This window comes from Arvicola amphibius, chromosome 4 (genome assembly GCF_903992535.2).
Source record: "Arvicola amphibius chromosome 4, mArvAmp1.2, whole genome shotgun sequence".
Lineage (NCBI taxonomy): Eukaryota > Metazoa > Chordata > Mammalia > Rodentia > Cricetidae > Arvicola > Arvicola amphibius.
In genome coordinates, this window is record NC_052050.1 from 136,029,938 (window position 1) to 136,053,153 (window position 23,216).

Consider the following 23,216-nt stretch of genomic DNA (forward strand, 5'->3'; position numbering starts at 1 on the left):
CTTCTCAATTGTGGTTGCTTCTTTCCAAATAACTCTAACAGGTGTCAAGTCGACCAAAAAACTAACTAGGACAATTGTCACTAATACTTCATCTATAGCAAAATTAATCTGCCATTTTTATCTTTCCTGAAGAAAAGTAAATTCAAAAGTTACCTTTGTTTTGATTTTATTTAAAAAACAAAGAACTTTCATTGAGCTGGAAGTCACGCCGACCTTCTCTTTGATCTTTAACTGTCCCTTGTAGAAGTTCTTACACGGGGCCAGTGATTAATTTTATAATAATGTGACTATAGTATACAAGTTACACTATACATTCATTATGGTTTCCCTGGAAGGTACATTTAATTTAGAAGTTACATATAACAAAGAATGACCTCGATCTGTTTGAGATGAAATGACCACCACATTCTTCTCTTAATAACATCTATGGACTGCATTAATTTTGATTTTATTTTTCTGTTGTCAACAGTTTGAAATCTAAGACAGAACCTTGGCTATGGTCTATCTAAGAGAGAAATAATGTGTCATCATTTAAAACAAAATGAATTAATGGATGCCCGAGAAAAAGCTGGTGTCCCTGTTGCTATTGGGTGCAGACTGTATAGATAATTAATCAGAGGATCATGAACAAGGGAAAGTGTTTTATCCTGATGAATGTAGCCAGGTAGAGAGGATGAAAAGTTCCACAAGTGAGGCTCAAACAAAGTGATTGCTAAGGAGTCCTCATTCAGCTATCGCAGCAAAGTAATTTGTTTGCTTGCAAAATTTCCCAGCCATGAGCTGACTTAGAAAACACAGCCCAGTGACTCCCAAAGGCTCACGTCTTAATATATTCCCCTTGATGTAAAGGTTGACTCCATTCTTTCTTATGAATTGAAGAACATGGATGAATGGGGAGTGACAGGAAAGCTCATGGCTTCCGTAGTCTTCCTTTAAGTCTGGGGTCTGCTTGGGTGTGGTCATCAACTACTTTCCCCCCTGTTCTGTGATTTCCTGAAAGGAGACATTTTTCCTGGACTTCTGGGGCCAGAATCCTAGCAGGTGTTTGAGTGGGTGTGTCCATAAATGGCGGAGTGTGTTAAATATCAGCATGCCTGCATTTTGATAGCTGCTCAGCAGGCAAACGCTGACTTCACCTAGCTTCCCCACAAGAGATGTGACTGCTTGTCTTACAAGGGACCCAAGCCTTACAAGGCTCCCTAGGGACTGAAGAGAGTCATACTGTGGCTGCATGAAGTGCTTAAATGCTGAGACTCCTCAGCTGATGAATCCATTTTTCCATAATAGGGCCTTACCCTTCCTTTCTGACCTCATCGGCCATCCTCCTCTACCATGCACCTTCCGCTGTTGTCATGGTAACAACTTTGCATTGTTTCTGAATTTTCTTTGGCTGGCTTGACCTTTGCTGCTCCTGTTTCCCTCCTAGAAATTACCTCCCCGTGTCCCTCCAAAGACTTGCTGGTGTCGCAGTCTCAGTGTGACATCTCCTATAATGACCCGTGCTCATTTACAGCTACAGCATGCAGACCAGTGACAGTTGCTGACGTCCATCATCCTGGATGGGTTATGATCCTTGATCCTGCTTGAATGTTTTGTTTGCTTTGCTCTAGCATAATACAGCCTCCAAGTTATCGTTCAAGATATCACTAAACCCAATGCTGGGCACCACAAAGAAACTTGGGGAATAAAGGAGTACTTTTCTTTTCTTTTTCCTTTCTTTTCATTTTTCACAACAATTTTAAGCTCACAACAGTATTGAGAGGGAAGCACAGTTTAAAGTGTGGTATTCTAGTAAAAGCAAAATGAAGGACACAATGAGACAGGGCACTGAGTAACATGCGTTTGAGTCTCTCTGTAGCTTGTCGTGGCTTGAGATGTTCTTTCGATGCTGAATAATATTGTTGTGTGGATAAAAAGTTGTCTTGTATCTGTAGAGAATATATTTCAATACCTCAAATGGTTGCTTGAAACAATAGATATTATAGAATCCTCTGTATACTTTCCTTTTTTCAAGACATAAGCTATGAAGTAACTAACAGGGGCTAGTGTGTACAATGTTGCTGTGCTGGAAGGGATGGCTCACATTCCAGGTGGGCAAGAGCAGAAAAGAAAAATATTGCATCACAGCCTTCGGAAGAGCACACAAACTAAAACATGAATTGTTTGTCCCTGGTTGACAGCTCCAGGTCCCAGGAGGCCACTGTCGAACACCAGCAGAACAGGTCTGAATTGTTACATGTTTGGTCCTCTTCGTTGGATGGAACGCAAATGAATTCCTTGCAACCTAGGTGGTTAGACATCCATCTCCAAATTCCTGTGATGAGACAATTATGGTTTATCCATCTCTGAGCGGTCCATTACTTATTTCTCTGTGAGGTTTTCCATCATTCTCTATTTCTAATATACATGCTTTGGGTCTCAAAATATGTCATAATTAGACTTACTAAAGAACCACTTCCTGTTTTCCTATTTATCCATTTCACCCCCCACAAGACCTAGCAACATCTGAGTATAGAGTGAATGCTTGATAATATCATAATTTTTCACAATAATATTGTCTTTTGGGTGATAAAATCATATTTTTACTTCAAAATTATATTTCAGGACATAGAATATATTTTCATTTCATCTCTTTCAGTATCCCTTTCATCCAAGTCAATATTACCATAACTACTTATAATATTTGTGTGTGTGTTTTTCTCTCTTAACCAAGTAAATTGTTTCTTTTTCTATGCCTTTTTCAATCACTCAATTGTATCCCATTATACCACTCTGTTTTAAATCTGTGTTATAATTTGACTATAGTGCCACTTCCTTCAAGAATTTTTATTTTCAGTGCACTATATTCATGTTTTCTCATTTAGAATTAATTATTGAGATACTAATTAATAGTAGTTAACACTATAAGCTCACAGAGGGAGAAGTATAAACATGACATATAATTAAATAGATGTATTTAAGAAGATTATAAACCAAAGGCATGAATGTGATACTTGGTACAGTTTTATAAGTAAAATAATCTTCAAGAGAAAAACTCTGAATTTGTTTAGACATATTCCATGTAATTTGTTTCTTAAGGAAAGAATATACTTATGTTGGTGCATATCTGCAATATTTATCTCCTTCTTTTCTTCCTTTCTTCCTTCCTTCCTCTCTTTATTTTAATTATGACAGGATCTCAGCATGTAGACCAGGTTTCGTTAAACCTTAGACTGCCTCTGCCTCTGCCTCTGCCTCTGCCTCTGCCTCTGCCTCTGCCTCTGCCTCTGCCTCTGCCTCTGCCTCTGCCTCTGCCTCTGCCTCTGCCTCTGCCTCTGCCTCTGCCTCTGCCTCTGCCTCTGCCTCTGCCTCTGCCTCTGCCTCTGCCTCTGCCTCTGCCTCTGCCTCTGCCTCTGCCTCTGCCTCTGCCTCTGCCTCTGCCTCTGCCTCTGCCTCCTCTGCCTCTGCCTCTGCCTCTGCCTCTGCCTCTGCCTCTGCCTCATGCATGCTAGAAAAAGCATAGGATAGGTGCTGGAACTTTTCAAATGGGATAGTGGGAAGGGGGTTTTGTGTGTGTGTGTGTGTGTGTGTGTGTGTGTGTGTGCGTGTGCGTGTGCGTGTGCGTGTGTGTGTGTGTGTGTGTGTGTGTGTTCATATGTCTTCACACATCATTGTACACTCCAGTTGCTTTCAACTTTTTCTTTTTCTGAGACAGTCTCTCTGATTTGCCAAAAGTGGCTAACCTAGGATTAACCTGTCCCCACCACCACCCAGCACTGGGCAACCAGAGTTGGATCTTCATGCTTGTCTGGCAAACACTTTCCCAATTGTTCCATGTCCCCAGCCCTGCTGGGATTTTCTTCTTGTTACTGTTTCAAAGGCTTCCCCTGGGTCCCCTCTGGTGGAAACTGTAAAGGGGAGATCTTTCCTTCCTTGTAAGCAGACTGTCCTGGTACCCCGCAGACATAAGGTTTTCTTATTTTGTGACTTTAGTGGATCAAGGAGCCAACTTTGCATTTGCTATAAAACTTCCCATTGTTTTATAATATAGCAGTGAGCCGAATTGTATGCCCTTTCAAAAGTAGAGGTTGCTGAGGCTGGGGGTTGTCCTCTGTTGGTAGAGTACTTGCCTAGCGTGGACGATGCTCTGGGGATCAAACATGGGAATGTTTGTGTCACAAGCCTGCTAGCCCAGCAACACTCAAGACAACTGGAAGTTCAGGGTCATCCTTGACTACAGAGAGAATAGAAGGCAAGCCATGGCGATCTGGAGCCTTATCCCATAAAAAACTGCGTGGGGAGGAGCGGTTCATCTCCGTGTGACTTTGTGGACCTGGTTCTGAGATGGCATATATCGTTCTGCAGCTAATCCGAAGACATTTTCCCAGAAGATCCCCGGTACCAAAAACGTAAACACACCTCATCCTCTATCCCCATCGTCACCTGCACCTGCACAGGGCCTTTCTGTGATGCAGACTAGAAGAGAGTAGGCTGGAGACATTCAAAGCGCCCTTGCACGTGGAGACGGACAGACAGCCATGCGTACAACGCATACTGCCGGGCCTTAGGAAAGTATTCCTGTCTAGGACAGACTCCAGCTCTCTGAGACTCGCTTCAGATCAGAGAAGCACAGACATTGCCCTGCAGGAAATGACATATAAAATTTCAGCAAAATAGGTTTAGTTCGATTGCAGACAGAAGTGGGCAAGAAACTCTCCTTGTGTTCGTTCCTGATAGATCCCGAGTAAGCCGCACTGGTGGCGCTGGTCCATAGACAGGGCTGAACATCTGGAAATGCTTTGCTCCATCTGCGGCGGGGTTGCAGCCTCCTGTTCTTTCTACACCATTTCCCATGACTTCAGCTTACTGCGCTTTTGTTTTCTTTAGTGAAACTATTTAACCCCTGGGGTTTCAGGTTTTGTTTTGTTGTTTTCAAGGAATAGGCATGCATGAGACTTCCTCATAGCGGTTTTTTGTTTTTTTTTTTTTTAAATATGATGCACCTGAACTTAACTTTTTAATATTTCTTTCAGTGTCTGGTTCCACATAAAGGATATAAATGTCAATAAGAACAAATATCTGAATAACCCCATGGAATAATATTTTAGAAATCCCTTAGACACGGGGCTTTGGCATTTGTTTTAATTGTTTTCATATTCTTTTTAATCTTCCAATTAAAGGGTTTGATTTCACTTATTTCATGTAATATTAAAATTCATAAAGCATACAAGGTTACATATTGGTTTCACAGTACTCACTGTCATCCTATATAATTAAGGAAATAGATGTTATTCTTATGTCTTAAGTTAGTTATGGGACATTGGCCTTTGGGTTGTCTTTTCCTCTTTGACTTTACTCTTTCTCTTGGAGATCTTTCTCATCTCATTCAAGATGTATTTGCCCCAGCTACTCATCCAGGGTGATACCCCACCTTCAGCTACCTCCGTAGACTCGCCTTCAGGAAGCTCAGGTCTCCACATCCCACATTCTCCACCCCAGGGTCTAGCCTTTATGTTTTAGAAAATTGCCCGTTTGCCACCTTCAAATTTCTATATTGGCCTATTCTTTGAACCCTGTCAGGATCTCCTCCACTTAGAAATCAGTACCTTTTGTGACCCTTTAAAACTATACATAAATACATCGGACAATTTTTGTCCCTCTGTACCCTTTCTTATCATTAGTAGGATAGATTTTCTCTATTATTGTGTTCATTTGCTTTTCATTGCTGTGATAAAAAAAAAACTGACCAAAACCAACTTGGAGAAGAAAGGGTTTATTTCAGAGTATAGATTCTAGTCTATCATCTAAGAAGTTAGGACAAGAACTCAAGACAGCAACCGGAAGCAGGAGGAAGCAGATAGGAGAAAGAACACAGCTTACTGTCTTGCTGCCTCTAGCTTACTCAACTACCTTTCTTAGCCAACCTGGTACCCCTTTCTTAGCCAACCTGGTGCCCCTTACTCGGGGATAGACCTTCTCACTGTGGACTAGACCCTTCTGCATCAATTCACTGCTGAAAAAAATGCACCACAGACAGGTCCACAGGCCGATCTGACAGAACAATTCATTAATCAAAAACCCCCTTCTCATAGGTACCACTCAACAATTATCTGAGTAAAAGGAAAATGATATCTTTCATAGATTAAGGGGAAAAAAAGGAATGCTCATCAATAACTGTTTGTTAAAGGGTTTGTTCTCATTTTGAAAAACACTTGCCTTAAGAAAACAAAACCAAAGAAACCATATTTCTGGAAGCTTCCAGACATGCTGATTGAAAATTTCTTGGGTCCAGCTATCACAAATATCAATGCATTCTCCAGAGGAGTCTTACCAACACTGAAGGGTGACAACCATTGGCTGCTGTCAGTGCCATTGACTGCCTTAGCCCCATTTTCCTCCACAGACACATAATCTCAGTTTTGGCTTCAAAAACATTATCATGTACCAAAATCCTTCTGAGGACTTAGACAAATTATCATGAGACTGGCTAGGTGCTAAAAGCTTCCATCTTGTTGCCTATAAGTGAAAGTGTGTCAGTTAAAAGCCATATTGTCCTTATTAAAATATATAGAACACGACACATGCAGAGATTGTCATCAATGGGAAAGAAAGAAGTCACAGATGTGCAATGCGTCACATGGCGGCACTATTCATCTCGGAGAACCTACTTACTATTCGGTCTGAGAAAGTCGGCAACCTTTGAGAATATTGGTAATGATCCCATATACTATATGGCGGGGATAGGAGGAGGAGCCGGAAGACACACTGCCCCACCACTACCGTTCAATAAATCAACACATATGGGAGCCGGGTTCTTGTTTTACATCTCCCTTTTCCTATAGCCCCGCACACACACCCTTTCTTGGTTCAGAGCTAAACTAGCCGCATCTTGAAGCAGCCCTGAGAGCATTACCAAGCACCATTACAAGAGAAAGGAATCCCGGGCTTCCCCTCAATGGAACTGCGGGCCCCTACTCCATGCCACTGATCTAAGTGTAGCCAAACACTGGCCCTCTGTTCTCTTGCGCTCCCACTTCCTCTTCCCTGCACTTGAAAGCCCCGATAAAGGGAAACGCGGGGAGCAAGTGATGTTGGTATGTGCTGCCTTCCTGCCCAGCCTGTTTGGCTGTCTCAGGATTTCCTCCCTCTAGATCTTGAGAGCACGTTCTTTCAGTGCGCAGACAGCCTGCGGAGCAAGATAAGTGGTCGCCACTAAACTGGAAAATCCTCAAGATACTCTGGACGTTTTTTAGCCGAGGGAGAGGTCACCTGAGCTGGAGTTGTCCACAGAGGTTGGAGTGGAGGATGGGGATCGGCGCCCTGAAACTGGAAGGGAGAATCTGAGGCATTTCTAGGCAAAGAAAATGTTGGCAATGTCAGGACTGAGAGAATGCGTGAGGCTTGATGCTTGATGATGCAATTGTGTAGCTTGCCAGCTGGAACTCACACTTGTGTTTGGGGAGAGACAGAGAGAGAAATGGGATAATTCCAAGCTTCAACAGGCCTTGGAGAGTCATTATAACTTTAACTAAGAACACTAAATCTCATAATCAGTGGTATTACCCCAACTGCGAGATCTAGATAGGCCTATTCTTGACTTTTATTCAACAGTAAAAAGAAAAAAAATAAAGGAAGGAACCGTTTATTTTAAAAAGATACCGTACACAAAGCCATTTGATAGCAATCACTATCGCTTTTTATAAAAGACTTGACTGGATGGGACAGAGTTGCATATTTTCGAGCTATGTTTTTGGTTTGCGTGACAGGTTTTGTTCAAATCAGCTTCTACATTATTATAACTCAACCATTTCTTTGACAGCAGATGACACTGTTAGGATAAAGGAAAGAGGGCATGAATCTGGAGAAGCGAAGGAAAATATCTGCTTCTAAAGAAGCTTGACTTTCAAACTGATTTCAGAGCCTGTGACCATGCTATGAAATGCTGGCCATTTGCTACAGCAAAGCGACGTGCAAAGAGGCCTGCTTTAAATCAGGACAGTTCACACTTCCACGGCAATGGCAATGCTGCCATCTCACTTCCTGCTGCCAGCCATCCTTTGTTTTTCTTTAAAGATTTTAGCTTTCAGGGTTCTTGCTTCTTCGCCAACCTAGCTTGCAGGCCAGATGTGAACCCGTCACTCACTTATTCTGCATGACATTCCAAAGGCGAAACAGCTTCCCTTCCATTTCCCTGTGAGGGTGGTTTTCCTTTTCCTTCTTGAGATAGAGATGGTACTTCCCAATGCTGCCCCGCCATGTAAATAACAAAAATGAGCCAATAGCATTTGGTAAACCCGGAGCGTTTTAGGTGGGGCATCTTCTAAGAAAATACTAAAATAATTGACCTATAAATTTTGGCTTGCTGTTTGGCACTTGCAGAACAGGAGCAGTCACTCTTTGGCATCTGTGGTGGCACACGGCACTGTGGTGAGAGTGGAGAAGTGGGGGAGACTGTCACTGCTGTGACTTGGGAAGCACCAAAGGAATGAGGGAGTGGATGTCACCTTGCCCTTGAAGGGCAACTGTAAGGACTCAAAAACTTCCCAGGGGGTCCAACTCTTGAGGTTCTGCCACCTCCCAGCTGTGCCACCTCAGAGCCAATCTTGTAACACATCTGCCTCTGAGAGCATCAATATCCCAACTATAGCACAGAGGCTGGTTCCAAAGTTCATAAAATGATGTTTGCCCTCAAACAATCGCTGTCTCTTAGCACCTTATAGGTATGCTTCAGGGTGAGGTTTCCCATACTTCTTTTCACGGCCAATTATTTTTTCCACCTAGAGGATTAAACAATATAATTTTACTAGTTAAGGTTACCAGTGCTATGATGAGACACAAGGACCAAAAACAAGCTGGGGAGGAAAGGATTTATTTGGTTTATGCTTCTCCATCATAGTGTATCATCAAAGGAAGTCAGGACAGGAGTTAGACAGGGCGGGAACCTGGAGACAGGAGCTGCTGCAGAGACCATGGAGGAGTACCCTCGTGGCTTGCTCCTCCTGGCTTGCTCAGACTGCTTTCTTTTATAGGACCCAGGACCCCGCCCCCCATCAATCACTAATTAAGGAACTGGCCAAACTACGGGCAGATGTTATGGAAGTATTTTCTAAACTAAGGTTCCCTCCTCTCAAATGACGATAACTTGCGCCAAGAACAACAGCGAAGACAAAGTCATGAAAAAAAAACAAAAATTAGAGAAAAACACAATGAAAGGACAAGCTGCATTTGTTTACCATTAGAATCAAATAGGCATAATAAGTGTTGAGCAATCTAAGTGGTCCTTAAATGATTTCTCTCACTTGCTCATCGCTGGCAGCTATCTAGACTCAAACCAGCCCGCTGACCACACGCTGAAAAGACTCACAGGGCAGGAAGTCCAAGCAAGCAAAAGAGCAGAGAGAGCAAAGGAAAGGCTTCCTAAGACCCAGTTCAAGAGGCCGGAATGCCATGTGGGCGTCAAATGTCTTTAATGGCTACCATGTTTTCTTTACATCTATTAACAAATAACACCCCCTCCCGAAAGGACGGCTTCCAGAAGGAGCGCTGGTGAGAAGTCTCTACTGCACCATCTGCAAGTCCCTTCTGGCCTTCGCCTTGTAGATGCACTTAGCCGTGACATGTGAGGTCACTGTTCCCTTAGCGGTTCTAACTGGGCTGAGTGGCTCCGGAAGCTTCCCTCCCTTTTCTGAGGCCTCTTCTTTCTTTCTTCCTCTGATTTCCTCTCCTTACCGCCTCGTATGTCATCAGAACAGTAGGAAATCGCTTTTTCCTCATTTTAAAATATGACTTTTTGCTTAAAATACTTAAGATTGCATTATTTAAAATACTTATAATAGCTTTTAGGCTATTTTATTGAGAAGTATCTCTGAAACCTGTGTCACTAATGGTAGCACATGCCGATTCACTTAAATAAATGTGTTTTTAATGTGTTACCATGTGCTTTGAAATGCAATATGTATTTCACACAAGTAGCATACCCCAATATAATCATAGCCTACCTTTATAAAGTTGAAATATTTGTATTCTATTATGCTGTAAACATTGATATAATCAGTATTTCATGTGAAATTAACCTATCAAGATGAAATTCAAGTTTTTTCTATGCTATTATTCAAAAGTAATAATAATAATTAGCGACTTACTACAATACAGTTTGATCCAGTTATCACATCACTATAGAATATGCACAAACCCATGCCAGTCACTTCCTCCTTGGTGTGAGAAAGGCCACCGCCTCTCCATCTCCCTGTGAAGGTGTGCATCTATCCGGCTTTCAGTCACAGCAGTCTGATGGTTGGGTTCTCTTCGAGAGCTGTAAATTACAGGAAAGTCTGAGCACTAAGATTTTATTCTACGCTTTCATTTCCAGCTGTTGCATCGAATGCTTATTTTTAGAATTCATCTATTTTAGGTCAAGCTTCTTTTTTATTTGTAAAAATACTTTATTAGAAATAATAACACTCCTTTGGTGTTTTTACATTGTATTTTCCTAGTTTATTGTTTTGAAATTTTCTAATCACCCCACAAAACTAAAGTTTCATGCATCTATTTGGAGTACAATTACGGTGCCCCACTAACTTTGGCTCTTTCACGACTCATGTGTCATGTGATTAATGACACCCCACCCACACTCTCACACCAGCCTTCTGAAGTCCCTTTCCTATAATCAAGACTTTTGTATAATTATTTACAAAATGAGAGGAGGAACTATTCATATACTCATACATGTTTTACAAATGCGTATATTTTTATTGGGATATTGAATAATAATGGAATAATGTTGGAGTTTTTGGAGATTATGATTAGTTAATGAGAATATATTTAACCATATATACACAACATATATATGTGTGTGTGTTATATAGAAATTATATATACCATAACATATTAAATAATATGCATTTATTTGTGTATAATATGTTAAGACCTCTGGAGCATTTACAAATTAGTTCTTAGTGTGGTCCATCCTTTTCATTGCAATGACAGAGCATCTACAAGTACTTCCATTTTGCTTTTTCCTGGTGGTCTATATGTCTGGGCATTCTTTGCTGTACCTATTGCCATTCATGACCCTTCTTTTGGGAAGTAAAGTTTAGTCTCTTTGCTCCTTTGCTGGATCGTAGTTAGAGGACCTCTCCGGATTTATTGCTGCATTTACAGGTGTAGCCTATGGTTTATTTAGCCTCCATGTTTATTCAAGGCAGTGCTTCTCAACCTTCCCAGTGCTGTGACCTCTAATACAGTCCCTCACACTGTGGTGACTCCCAACCATGAAATTATTTTGCTACTACTTCATAATTTTAACTTGCTACTGTTATGAATCATAATGTAGATATCTGTGTTTTCTGCTTCATGTGTTGTATGATTAATCTTGGGTGGCTGCTGCGAAAGGGTTGTCTGACCCCTAAAGGGGCCTCAACCCACCCGTTGAGAACCTCTGATTTAAGGTGCGCGGCAAGAGTCAGGCAACAGCAGAGTAGTCTTAGAATCTTCTGTTTGATTCCATTGTCTACACCTCGGTCCCAAAGGCATTGTCACCCTGCTGCTTATCACTGCTTAGAGGTCATCAGAAAGTCAGAGAATGGAAATCTTCCAAGATGGCTGCTCTCTTTTGAAGTCACTTGGGCTGTTTAGGTCTTTCATAATTGTTTCTACATTTTTAAACCCATGTATTATTTTTAAAAAAAAAAACAGGAACAAATTTATACACCAGGTTTGAGTTGGTTTTGTATGACATCTATAGATTAGCTTGCAGCAAGCTGTTATCCAGGCAATAATAAGTCTTAAATCCATGAACATGGTATATCCCTGCAATTAGATCTTCATTAACTTCTCATAGCAAGGTTTTATAACTTCTGAGCCTTCATTTTTACACAAGTATTTTGTCAACTTTAACTTAGTGTCCCTCTTTCTTCATCATGCTGTGAACCTAATTATCTTGTCTTATAGTCATTGTTAATACTTACAATTAGTTTTCAATATTAGCCTTTAATTCTGTGATCTTGCTGTACCTACTCTTTATTTAAGGCTAACCCAACTAGAAACTAATCAATTTTATTGATCTCTTTAAAGAACTAGATTTTGATAGTCTTATTTGTTTTTCAACTTTTACAACATTTACAATAAAATGACTTCTACTTCTATCTTTATTATTTCTACTCTTGTAAGATCTAGCGGAGTCATTAGTCTAGGACCAATTGAGCCTCATTGTTGACTTGACTGGTCTAGAGATTCTCACAAATCACAGTAGCTGATGGGAGCTTCAGGAAATGATCTGCCTACTGACTCCTGGTCATCTTTTCTGGCTTAGAAAGATCATTCTCATTCCTAAACCAGAGTGGTACTTAGTGGAAAGCAGAAGAAATCTCTCTGCAGAGAAGCAGAGGTCTTCATCTGGAGTACTCCCCTCTGTGAATGCTAGCTGACCTTTGCCTCACAACTTTCAGGTTATATTTGGGCTTCCTTTTTGGTTGCCCAAAACCTTCTACCAGTAAACAGTTGACATTGAGACAATAGTAGGACTCAACTACTTTTTTTAGCATTCTCTCACAGTTCATACGTACTTTGTCTCAACATGTGGTATGTATTAATAATACAGCTGAAAAGCTATAATCAGTAAGTTAAATTATCATCAAGAAGTACATAAATTCCGACTTGAATTTTATATTATCCCTAAATGAACATGACTGAGTGTGTAAAGTCAGCCAACTTTCTTTTGATTCTATTAGTAGTTTAGTCATGTCATTTGACATGATAATTGTTATAATTCAAAGAGTAATAGCACCTAGCAGTTGTTTATGAACATTTATTGTAATTAGTATATTTATATTTTATGTGAAAGTAAAACAGAAGACCTGAGCTTTTTGCTTATTTCTCATAAAGCAGTCCGAAGGTCGAAAATCAGCAAAATGTTGATAATATTCAGTCCTGATTGCAACAGCAAGATGCATGAAGTAACTAGTAGGAGTTGGGATATCCATAATTTAAAGGCAGATTAAGTAGTCATAGTGACAAGAGAAATAGCATAGCTACACCAGCGTGCTGAACTTCTTCACTTAATGAAATACTAGAATTGGATGCTGTAAGAATAAAAGCTGAAAAATTAAAATAATTAGGATGAATAGAAGAATTTTAAAAATAAAGAATAAGACGAAAGGTTTGATTCCTCCTATAATTTTAAATGTACCTAAAATTTATTTTATTCTTACATACTCAGATCTCACTAAATCAATATAAGTTGGAAGTGTATGATTTATTTCACATTATGTTACAGTGGTTTTCTTACTTTTTGTAAGAATTAGACTTCCGCAATCAGGACAAAAGAATGACATCATAACATAGGAAAAATTCTGGAGGCATCACTACTTCCCCTTTCTCCTTGGCTAAGAAAATTTAATGACATTTATTACCAAAGAGGTTCTCAACCAGAATATAATACCCACAGCTCCACATGCAGAAACAGATCAAGACATAAAATCGCCACTTATCAGAGCAAATGTGCACATCATGACCTTCCTGGTGGAAACAGTCATAGTTACCATACAGCCCAAGTGCCAGATAGCAGTTGTCAGAGCAACCATGATATAGACATTCCTTCGGCCAAAAGATGCTCCCTTCTTTCTACAAATTCTCCTTGCACTGGCCTTTTGGATATCTACACGAGGGAGAACTCCTTTGTGAAGTCACGGTCCTTTAGATAGACTTACGCTGGATTAGGCATTGCCATTCATTAAGCTGATTTTTCCATTGCAAGGACCAAATCACTAATAGGGGTTAACCAAATGGGGTTTTAATTTAATAAGCTCCTTCCAATTGGTCTTAAAACAGACACACACACACACTTTGAATTTCTCATCATCATCCATATTATTTAGAAACCATAGAGTAGCATCCTGGGCAGTCCTAAATGTTAGAATAGATTCATTAAAACAAGTTGCACCATAAAGACCAAAGTGCATTTATGCTACGGAGCTTTGGAAAAGAAGATGCCCCCATCACTAAACCAAAGAAAATAGGACCTAAACACATCAGAAAATAGTAAAGTGTGTTTGTCCCCAGAAGAACAAATTAATAAATTACACAGAATTGGATAAGATCTATAATACATTAGTAAGGCAAGATAATTGTCTGAAATGGAAACAATTAGAGACCTACTTAAGTCAAGCTCTCTAGGTTTAAATACAGATAAGAATCTGCTCTCTGGGGATCAGAAAGAGTTTTCAAAGCTTTGCCTGGCCGGAGAGTGGCTCTGCCTGTGGCTGACATTAGATTGTATCACAAAAATAAGGAACTGCAGAACTGTGAAATCATTTCTCCTACAGTTCCAGTGGAATCTTGAGGAACCGGTGGACACCGCAACCCTCTGACCCTCATGCCCAGCTGGAATGGATCTGGTTATCACAAACTGGAACTGGTTATCACAAACTGGCTTCACCTCTCAGTAACATAAAAACTGGGGGTATTCCAAATTTGGCTAAATTTGCTCGAGGAATTACTACCTAAACTCTAGTTTCTAAAGGGCAGTTATTTGTACTGCCATGGGTTAATTTGGAAGATCGACTTGGTTGGGTTAAGAAACATCCAGGCTATAAATTGGAGGATATCACTGTGTTTTGTGTTTGTGGGGACATTTCTAAAGAGGTTTTCTGAGCAGTGAAGAACTACCCTAAATGTGGGTGGCACCATTTCATAGACTGGGGTTCCAAATGTTAAAAGAGGGAAAAGAAAACCACACTACTATGCACCAATCCCTGTTCCCCTTCCCTGCAGTTGCCAAGGACCAAGCCCCACTCCTAGCCCTGCCTGCCACCATAGATGGAATGCACACCTTTGAAGTGTGAGAATCATGTCACAAGCATCAACATTCATACACACACACACACACACACACACACACACAGACTACAATAAATAAGTGTGTAAAGTACTTTAGACTCTCTTAGGGTAGGTTTACAGATCACTCTACTTCATGGAATTTACACTAGGAATGAATTGGCTTCTTTTCTGATAACTACTGAGATGGCCTACAACGAAGAGCTCTTCATGTTATCCTAGGGAGCTGTGTTACAAAGGGGTTGGACTAGAGTTCTTCTCATTTTGAGATGAGACCTGCTGTTTCCTAGAGTGAGCTCTGAGCTGGGCCTGGTTGTCTTGAATTATCGCCAGTCAGATTCATAGCTGAGATGACCTAAAGCCCCACAGCCCGTTCAGCTTGCTTCCCTCCGCCAGTTCTAACTGGTTATTTTATTTGACTAAAATTGAGAAGTTTTGGTCCTAGCTTGATACTAACTAAACCTAGATTAGTAATGGACCTTTGTCACTATTAGTTGAAGACATATCAAGATGACGGGGAGGCTAGTGAGCTTTGGAGGCAAACAGCATTGAATATGAGTACTAGATCTGCCACCTACTGATGGACCATCCTCAAATTTCTTCTGTTGGAGCTGCTGTTTCCTGTTCTCCTGTATGAAAACTCTAACCCCCCACACTGTGTGCTACAATGAATCACGCATTGCTACATAAACCTAGAGGGATAAATGGTAATACCCACCATTGCTCCTCTTTCCTTTCTCAGCTTAGCTACAGAAAAGCTTCCTGCCAAATAAGGTCAATCGGTTGTCAGTAAGGGTACAGCTTGCCACTGTAGATAGTTAGCTTGATCCAGCTCCTTCCATTCCCAAAACATCTCCACCCTGTCAATAGCTGTCAGTCAGATTTTCAAAATGAGACAGATTCTGTCTTTACTGTTAAAGAATAAAAATACTCACTAAACAATTGACTAATACCTTCTCATAAAACGCACCACTTGATAGTCGTATAAATCATCATAAGTCACCTCTCTCTGAGTTTCACATTCAAATATTCAACCAACTGAGGGTCAAAAATACTCACTGAGAAATAAAACACTCCACCTTTATGTAACAAGCAAATTTAGGATGCTTCCCTCCCCTAAGCAGTGTTTCTTGACCTGTGGGTCACGACCCCGGTGTGGGCACCGTTGGGCCACCTTTCACAGGCATCCCCTAAGGCCATCAGAAAACATAGATATTTACATTACAATACATAGCAGTATAAAATTACAGTGAGGAAGTAGAAGGAAAAATAGCTTTATGGTTGGGGGTCAGCACTGCATGAGAAACTGTAGTAAAGGGTGGCCGCATTAGGAAAGTTGTTGCCATCCTTTAAACCATACATTATATACATTCTTGACATAGCATTTACATTGGGCTAGGTATTATAATGGATCTGAGAGGGCGTAAAGTGTGTTTAAAGACCATTCTAGAGTCTATCTCAACACTGTGCCACTGCCTAAAGGAACTGGAACATTCGCTGCCATTTTTATCTCTGGGTCCTAGAGCCCCCTTCTACACAGGTACCAAATGATGGCTGCATTACCAGTTGCCAAGGACTGTGTTAGAGGAAGGCTCCGGAGTCATCCTCGGTTATTCACTGTGGCTACCTCTGCTGTCTGACTGGAAACACTCTTTTCAATGGAGCGATTGCTATAGGTCACAAGGTTCATAGATGAGTGATATCGGTGGATAAACTTTCTCCTGTGGTAGCAAGCATAGACTTATCTTCCAACAGCATGAACAATAGTCAGTAGGGGTGAATTTTCTACTTGGAAACCATCTCAATATTGTCATGTTTAATGACGTAAGTACTTGTTATCTTCAGCAATATGGCCTTATAATAATATAGTGGAGAGGAGGCTTGGCGGTGGTGGTGATGCCTCTAGTCCCAGCATTTGGGAGACAGAGGCAGGTGGATCTCTGTGTGTTCTAGGCCAGCATGGTCTACAGAACAAATTACAGGCTAGCAAAGGCTGCACAGAGAAACCCTGTCTCAAAGCAAAAAAAAAAAAAAATTGTAATGGAGAGTAACCAATAGCCTAGGCAAGAGTATTGGGGGAGTAAGCTATGAGATCCCTTTGGGCAACAATGCAAAAATATGTAATTCATTTCTGGTACTGGGAGTTTTATTTGGTAGCATATGATGTCTACTGGGGCCTTGGCTCTCTTTAAAAATCCCTTCCATAGCGTCTATATTTTAGGAAACACCTACTCCAGTAGTTTTCCTGACTTTTCAAGGTGCCTTGGTGTCTGTTGTCCCTCCCCGCTTCTTCCTCTACCCTCCCCTCCCCTCCTTCTCCCAAATTAACCCTGCTATTCTAGCCACCACTTTGTCTATTTATAACGCTGTATTCTAGATCTGAAGTTGCTCCCCGGAGGATGAATAAGTGCTGGGGGCTTGAGCCTCGGTGAAACGGGAGGACTTAGAAGTACTTGAGCCTAGTGGGGTGCAGAGGTCTCTGAGGGTCTGATCTTGGGCTGGCTTAACACACATGGGATTCAGCAGGAGTCTTGTCAAGAGTGAATTGTTTTAAGAAGAGCAAACTTGACCCTGAGTCTCTCACTTTCCTCCTAGCACTGATCTCTTCCTTCCTCATACTTGGCAACAATGATGCCACCTGCCATTAGGCCCTCGAGAAAGGCCAACCTGATAGCGCCACTTAAAAGTGTCCTTAAAAATTGCAAACTAAATAAACCTGCGTGTAACCATGCAGCCTCAAGTGTTTCACTATAGAAATCAAAATTGACCAGTGTAGGAGCCTGGGAAGCATTAACAAATTGGGAACAGTAAATCTTAGGATGTATTTTAGGATTGTTACAGAGTTGTAATTACTACTGTTAGTTACAACCTCTGAGCACTCTCGCTCGCAGGGTCTTCTCTATGATCAAGTTGTCAAAGGTGTCCGGAAAAGCGGATACAGGCAGAACCGTAGAGCTGCCAGAGAACAGGGTGGGAGGCAGAGGCAGGCGGATCTCTGTGAGTTCGAGACCAGCCTGGTCTACAAGAGCTAGTTCCAGGACAGGCTCCAAAAGCTACAGAGAAACCCTGTCTCGAAAAACCAAAATAAAAAAAAAAATAAATAAAAAATAAAAAATAAAAAGCGCCTTCTTGACTTTAAACAATTACCGTCACAATGAGCTGAGCATTCACCCAGCACCTGGCAATTTGCACCGCTGCTCCTCCAGTGTCATTTCTGTCTTGCAAAGGTTACAAACTGCCTGGCCCTTTGATGCTGTCTCATGCCACTCCTTGGCTTCTCTGCCGAACCTGGAAAGCTATGACGTGGAATCGGAGGACAGGGAGAAACAGGAGAAAGGAGGAGACACTGAAAGTCAGAAAACCTGCCAAAGTCATTGGCATAAATGTTTGGTTTTTTAGAAACGCAATAATATGTCTTGGGAGGTAGAGCGATTGGCTCACATTTCATTCCCAAAACTGTACAAAAACTGCCTGGAACCTATTTTTTTTAAAATCTTCTGAGATGGGTAATTGATATATAACCAATAATCAGTTTGCTTACTCAGAAAGCTGGTATTGCAAAACCTGGGCATATTTGAATCTAATTTTGAGGCAAAGCCTGGGCTTATCAGACTAAACCACTAACCGCTGACTGTAAAGCAGCTTGAAGAGGAAATACTGGGAGCTGTTGAATATTTTGTTTTAAAAACTCAGGCTACCGTTTAAGAAACAGTGCAGCCGTGTCTGCTTTACCGTGTAACCACAACTTCAAAGCGAGCATTGGTCTCACAGCTCTAAAACCTGAGGTCAGGGACATCAATCGCTGCGTTAATGAGAAGAAACCTGGATGACAGGGCTACCTGCCCTGCTCCATGCTCGGTCGGTCGCTAGGAAGGAGAAGCTGGCATCTTTAGGAAGCGCACCGCATAGCGAGCGAGGTGATTGGGTTACGCTGGGCGCATCCCGATAGCGGGCGCGGGAGCCTCTGGCTCTAAGCCTTTCCAGATGTGGCCGCGGCGCGCGTTGGGCTGTGGGCCAGGAGGCCGCCTGCAGCCGCGTCCGGAGGCCGCAGCGCCAGCCGCAATGCCTGCGTCCTGAGCGTCCGGGAGAAACGAGGGTCCCGGGGGTCCCCCCGAAGTCACTCGCGAGTGGATGGGAGATCCCGAGGACCACGTGATGGCCCGGCCCCTGCGAGCCCCGCTGCGGAGGTCCTTCAGCGACCACATCAGGGACTCCACCGCCAGGGCGCTGGATGCTATCTGGAAAAACACCAGAGAGCGAAGGCTGGCAGGTGAGAGGCGTGGGGGAGAGCTGGGAATTAACCAGAAAGCCTTTGAATGCACGGACTCTGTCATTAACTCGCGAATTAACAACCTAATCAGCTGGAATATAGCAGTCTCTGGCCCTCTACATTTCGGGGATGGGGGTGTTTCTTTTTCTTTTATTGCCTCTTGTTATTGGTCTGAGTGTTTCCAGTTAAGGGTTTTGAGCTTTTTTTTTTTAACCTTGAGAAGAAAAGCAAGGTCCTTTGGAGTGTCAGGAAATCAGCAGTGCAGATGACAAACTGCAGGCCGTGGCCCTGAGCTCTGCAGAGCCTTGGTCGAGGGTCATCTGAGCAGTCTGGCCTGAAGTGGCCTGGCCTGACTGGGGGCAGGCCAGGGGCCTGGCAGGGTTAGTGGGAGTCCCACCCGACCTCAGTCAGCTGGTTCTTTCCTCCAACCTAAGCTCTAAGTTCCAGGAGGGTACCAGGTATGCCAGAAGCAGCCAATTGAGATGCAATAAAACATCCATACATTGCGCCAAATGGCAGGGCTGTGTTTGCAGGACCCCAATGGAAAAAAACAGGAGATCAGCTTAATTCTAGGTAGGAAGAATATTCAGAAATCGACAGTATATTCTCACTGTTGCTGCAAACGATCGTGGGAGAAGAGCGGTATTCCAACAACCTTCTAAGGGCTCCTCGTTGGTGCGCTGAGCGAGCTTTATTTACTATGCCATCCACGTGGAGGGGTCAAAGAGTATGTTTTCTCGACTTTTTGTTGTTTTCCGAATCCTCGAATTGTTAAGAGCTTGAAACACGCCGCCAAACACTGAACCAGGTTTCCAGGCGATGCTCTTGACAAAGGTCGCTTGATATCAAGAGATTGTCTTGTCGGGACTTGCAGAAGGGGAATTTAAGGTGTGAGAATGTGATAAGGCAGACTATGAAGATAAACACGAAAGTTTTACACCTTGGTAGGCTGAGTTGGTTGGAATGAATGTGATTTGTTTATTCCTTTTGAGACAAGGTCTCACTCTGTATCCCTGGCTGGCCTTCACCTCTCCAAGGCTGAGGTTAGACACGTGGACCACACCATATAACAAATGAAAAATTTTTCTCTGTTGATTTAAATAATACTTCCCAGGACCAGGAAAGCATGAACAATATTAAATTTAGCCAGAAAGCATGGCACAGAAAACAAATTATTTAAAATTTTACCACGTTATTATTGTTTGAAAACAAAATGGGATGCCTTAATTAAAGCAATCAAACTTTCCAAATTATCCAATGACAAGCTGCAGTTAACCAGAGGAAGCCAAAGATAAGGTATACAAGATACCCAACTAGAATTGTTTGACCCCCAAAAAGAAAGAAAAGAACTATTTCTTATTACTAATATAGCAGTGTTTGATTATCGTTTTCTGTTTTAGCTTGAATTTTTTCAGTTAAATTTAGGCATTACTGTGTTCTTGGATTTCCTCTTCAATTTTCATAAAACCTAGAATGTGACAACTGAGGACAGATGAGAATGAGAATGTGACTTGGAATTATGAATTATGACAATATAACTTGAAATTCAAAAATCTTGACTTGGAAGTTGTGTGTCCTTCACAGTTTTGTTTTGTTTGTTTTGGTTTTGGTTATGTATTAACAGTCTGTTTGTGGAGTCCAAATGTGGGAGCCGATATACAGTCATTAATACAAACCACCTGGAGAACAGTCATTACTTTTGGCGTGTGATGGAAAATGAAGCATTCCCATAGCTCTGGCAGCAAATAGGATTTTGCTACTCCAGTTACACTGAAGGAATTCTTCACGTTACTATGTTTATATAGCGGAAATGTGGGCAAAGAAAAAGAACCTGGGTGAAAACTGACGCTAATTACTGGGGACCTGGGCACCATCGCTTACTCCCTGGCCCTTGGCTCATGACTGACACTGTCAGTGTTTGTAAATTGGAGATTGGTCCGTTGCAACCCTCAAGAGTGCTTACTCCCGCCCCCTCCCTTCAGGCATTTCCGCACTTAGCCCTCCCACCGGCCGAAACACTGAACCACAGCTGTTCAAAGTTCATGGAGATTCACTTTTCTGAACAGCAGTGAGAATTGTCACTATATGACAACCCCACTTGGCCCTCTCTTGTAGAATGGAGGGTAGTTGGAAAGTCCCCACCTCCCTCTTCGCTGTGAAACAAATGAGGTGGTAGGGATGGGAATTGGAAGCATCTAGTGGAAAGTTCTTCGGCACATAGTGACTGGAAGGCGGCTGCCGCGTCGCTGATGGCCCCAGTGACTTAAACCCGGCTTCTCTACCACCAGACACTTGGGCTGTCTCTACCCAGGCAAAGAGTTTGGTCATGGGAAGAAGTTTTAAGCTTTCTTTTTAGGTTATCTCTGTCTCTCCCATGTCTTAGTTTCTCTCTCTCTCTCTCTCTCTCTCTCTCTCTCTCTCTCTCTCTCTCTCTCTCTCTCTCTCTCTCTCTCTCTCTCTCTCTCTCTTTCTCTCCCTGGCCCATAATTTAATAGTTCCTATTTATCATACCCCAAATTATGCCGTGTACAAAACCTGTCATTTACCTCCCCTTGCCTCAAAATCCTGTAAGGACTCTGTCGTTTCTAAGAATCTGCCTTCTTTAAGAAGCAAAATACAGAACTGCCACTAGGAAAAGGCCACCCAGTTGTGAGAAACGACAGAATAGATAGTCTTAATTTCACCCACTTCTATTTATTCCCCACTCTGTGCCCAGCCACAACCCCTAAGTTTCTCTGACCCATGTTCCCAACCCTTTCTTAGGAGCCCTTGTGTCACTGAGTGGGAACTTGAGGACGATTGTGATGGGTGGGGCACACAGCCCTGTCTGTTGAACTGAGTGTCTTTTCTGACACCTCTCTGAGGTCCTCACAGTCTAAGCATAGCTCACCTTGTGCTGCCCACTCATCTCCCTCCTATTTGGTACCTGGATATCTTGGCATCAAAGTGCACTTCATTCAGTTGCCTCTTAATTGCTCCCTGCAAGGCTTCTTGGCCTTATGTTAAAACGGATCTCTGTGGGGTTCTGATAAAGCCTAGGGCTCACTTCTCAATATATTTACAAATGTGTAAAGAACATATAGAGAATTATGAAGGAAGCCAATTACAATGAAACATACCTACAGAAGTGTTCGCACCTCACAGTAGTAATATAGTAACTTATTATGAACTAATTATATGATGATTTTAAAATATAGGAACTGGGGTATAAAGTAAACGGCACTTTCAAAGGTTCCAATGTACCACCCGCTGTGGTTTAGCTACATTAAGAACTAACCTGTGTTTGCTGCCCTGCTCCTTAATTTCGCTCTTTGTCACCGACCAGTATAAACAGAAAATTCTAAAAAGCAATGGCTATTGCTGGGTCACCTGTGTAGAGTCTGTAACTTTACCATTTGGCGACTGAAGGACTGTAAGGCCCAGAGGTGCCCAGTGGTTGGCCACTGAGGTCATAGGAACATCTGTAGACAGAAAAAAAATACCCATTATGTTGATCAGAGTGAGCTCAGATCCATAGAACTGCCGGGAAGGGCTGGATACAGACAGGTGATATATGCAGCTGTGCAGTGTGAGAAGGAAAAGCATAGTTTTTGTTTGTCCCAGGGACATCTACTAACCTGGAAAGAGGAAAGACAGCTCATCTACATTCATGACTGTGGAAACTGCAAAGAGAGTTTAAGAAAATTGATGTATGATTTTTTTTTCTTGTCCAGCTTTCTGAATTCTTTGCTTCTCATAGACTGTTGGCGCTTATGGTGGTTTTCAAATGTTGCCAGTAGCTTTGCCATGCACTAGCTCTTGACCCAGTGAGGAATCAAGGGCTCTAGCTCCAGCGACGGGCACCCATAAACATTAACCCTTATTACTGTGATACCAGGTTCTCATACTGAGCTGGCTATAACTTGATGTGTATTTAACAAAATTCTACAAGCTGGTTAAGACGACTCTAAAGAAAAATAAAAACAGCTTGCAATTGAAAGTATAATTAGTTTTTAAAAAAGACTGAAAATAGAGCAAATTCAGACTTGGAATGTGTAGTAAGTTTCTTCAGCCTGGAAAGAGGAATTGATAAATTAAAAGGGAAATCTGTGCTAGTTTTTAAAAGCTCCAATAAAATGAAATAAATGCACAGTAT

General features: G+C 41.9%; 1 protein-coding gene across 1 annotated transcript in view; it reads left to right on the top strand.

Moving 5' to 3' along the window:
* The first annotated feature begins 18,838 nt into the window (after window positions 1-18,838).
* The window catches only part of Dlc1 (DLC1 Rho GTPase activating protein), a 152,372-nt gene continuing 147,994 nt past the window's right edge, over window positions 18,839-23,216 (top strand). The window contains exon 1 of the mRNA XM_038325618.1: window positions 18,839-19,081. Coding sequence (XP_038181546.1) covers window positions 18,943-19,081 — 139 coding nt within the window. The 5' untranslated portion in view covers window positions 18,839-18,942. The remainder of the gene's footprint in view (window positions 19,082-23,216) is intronic.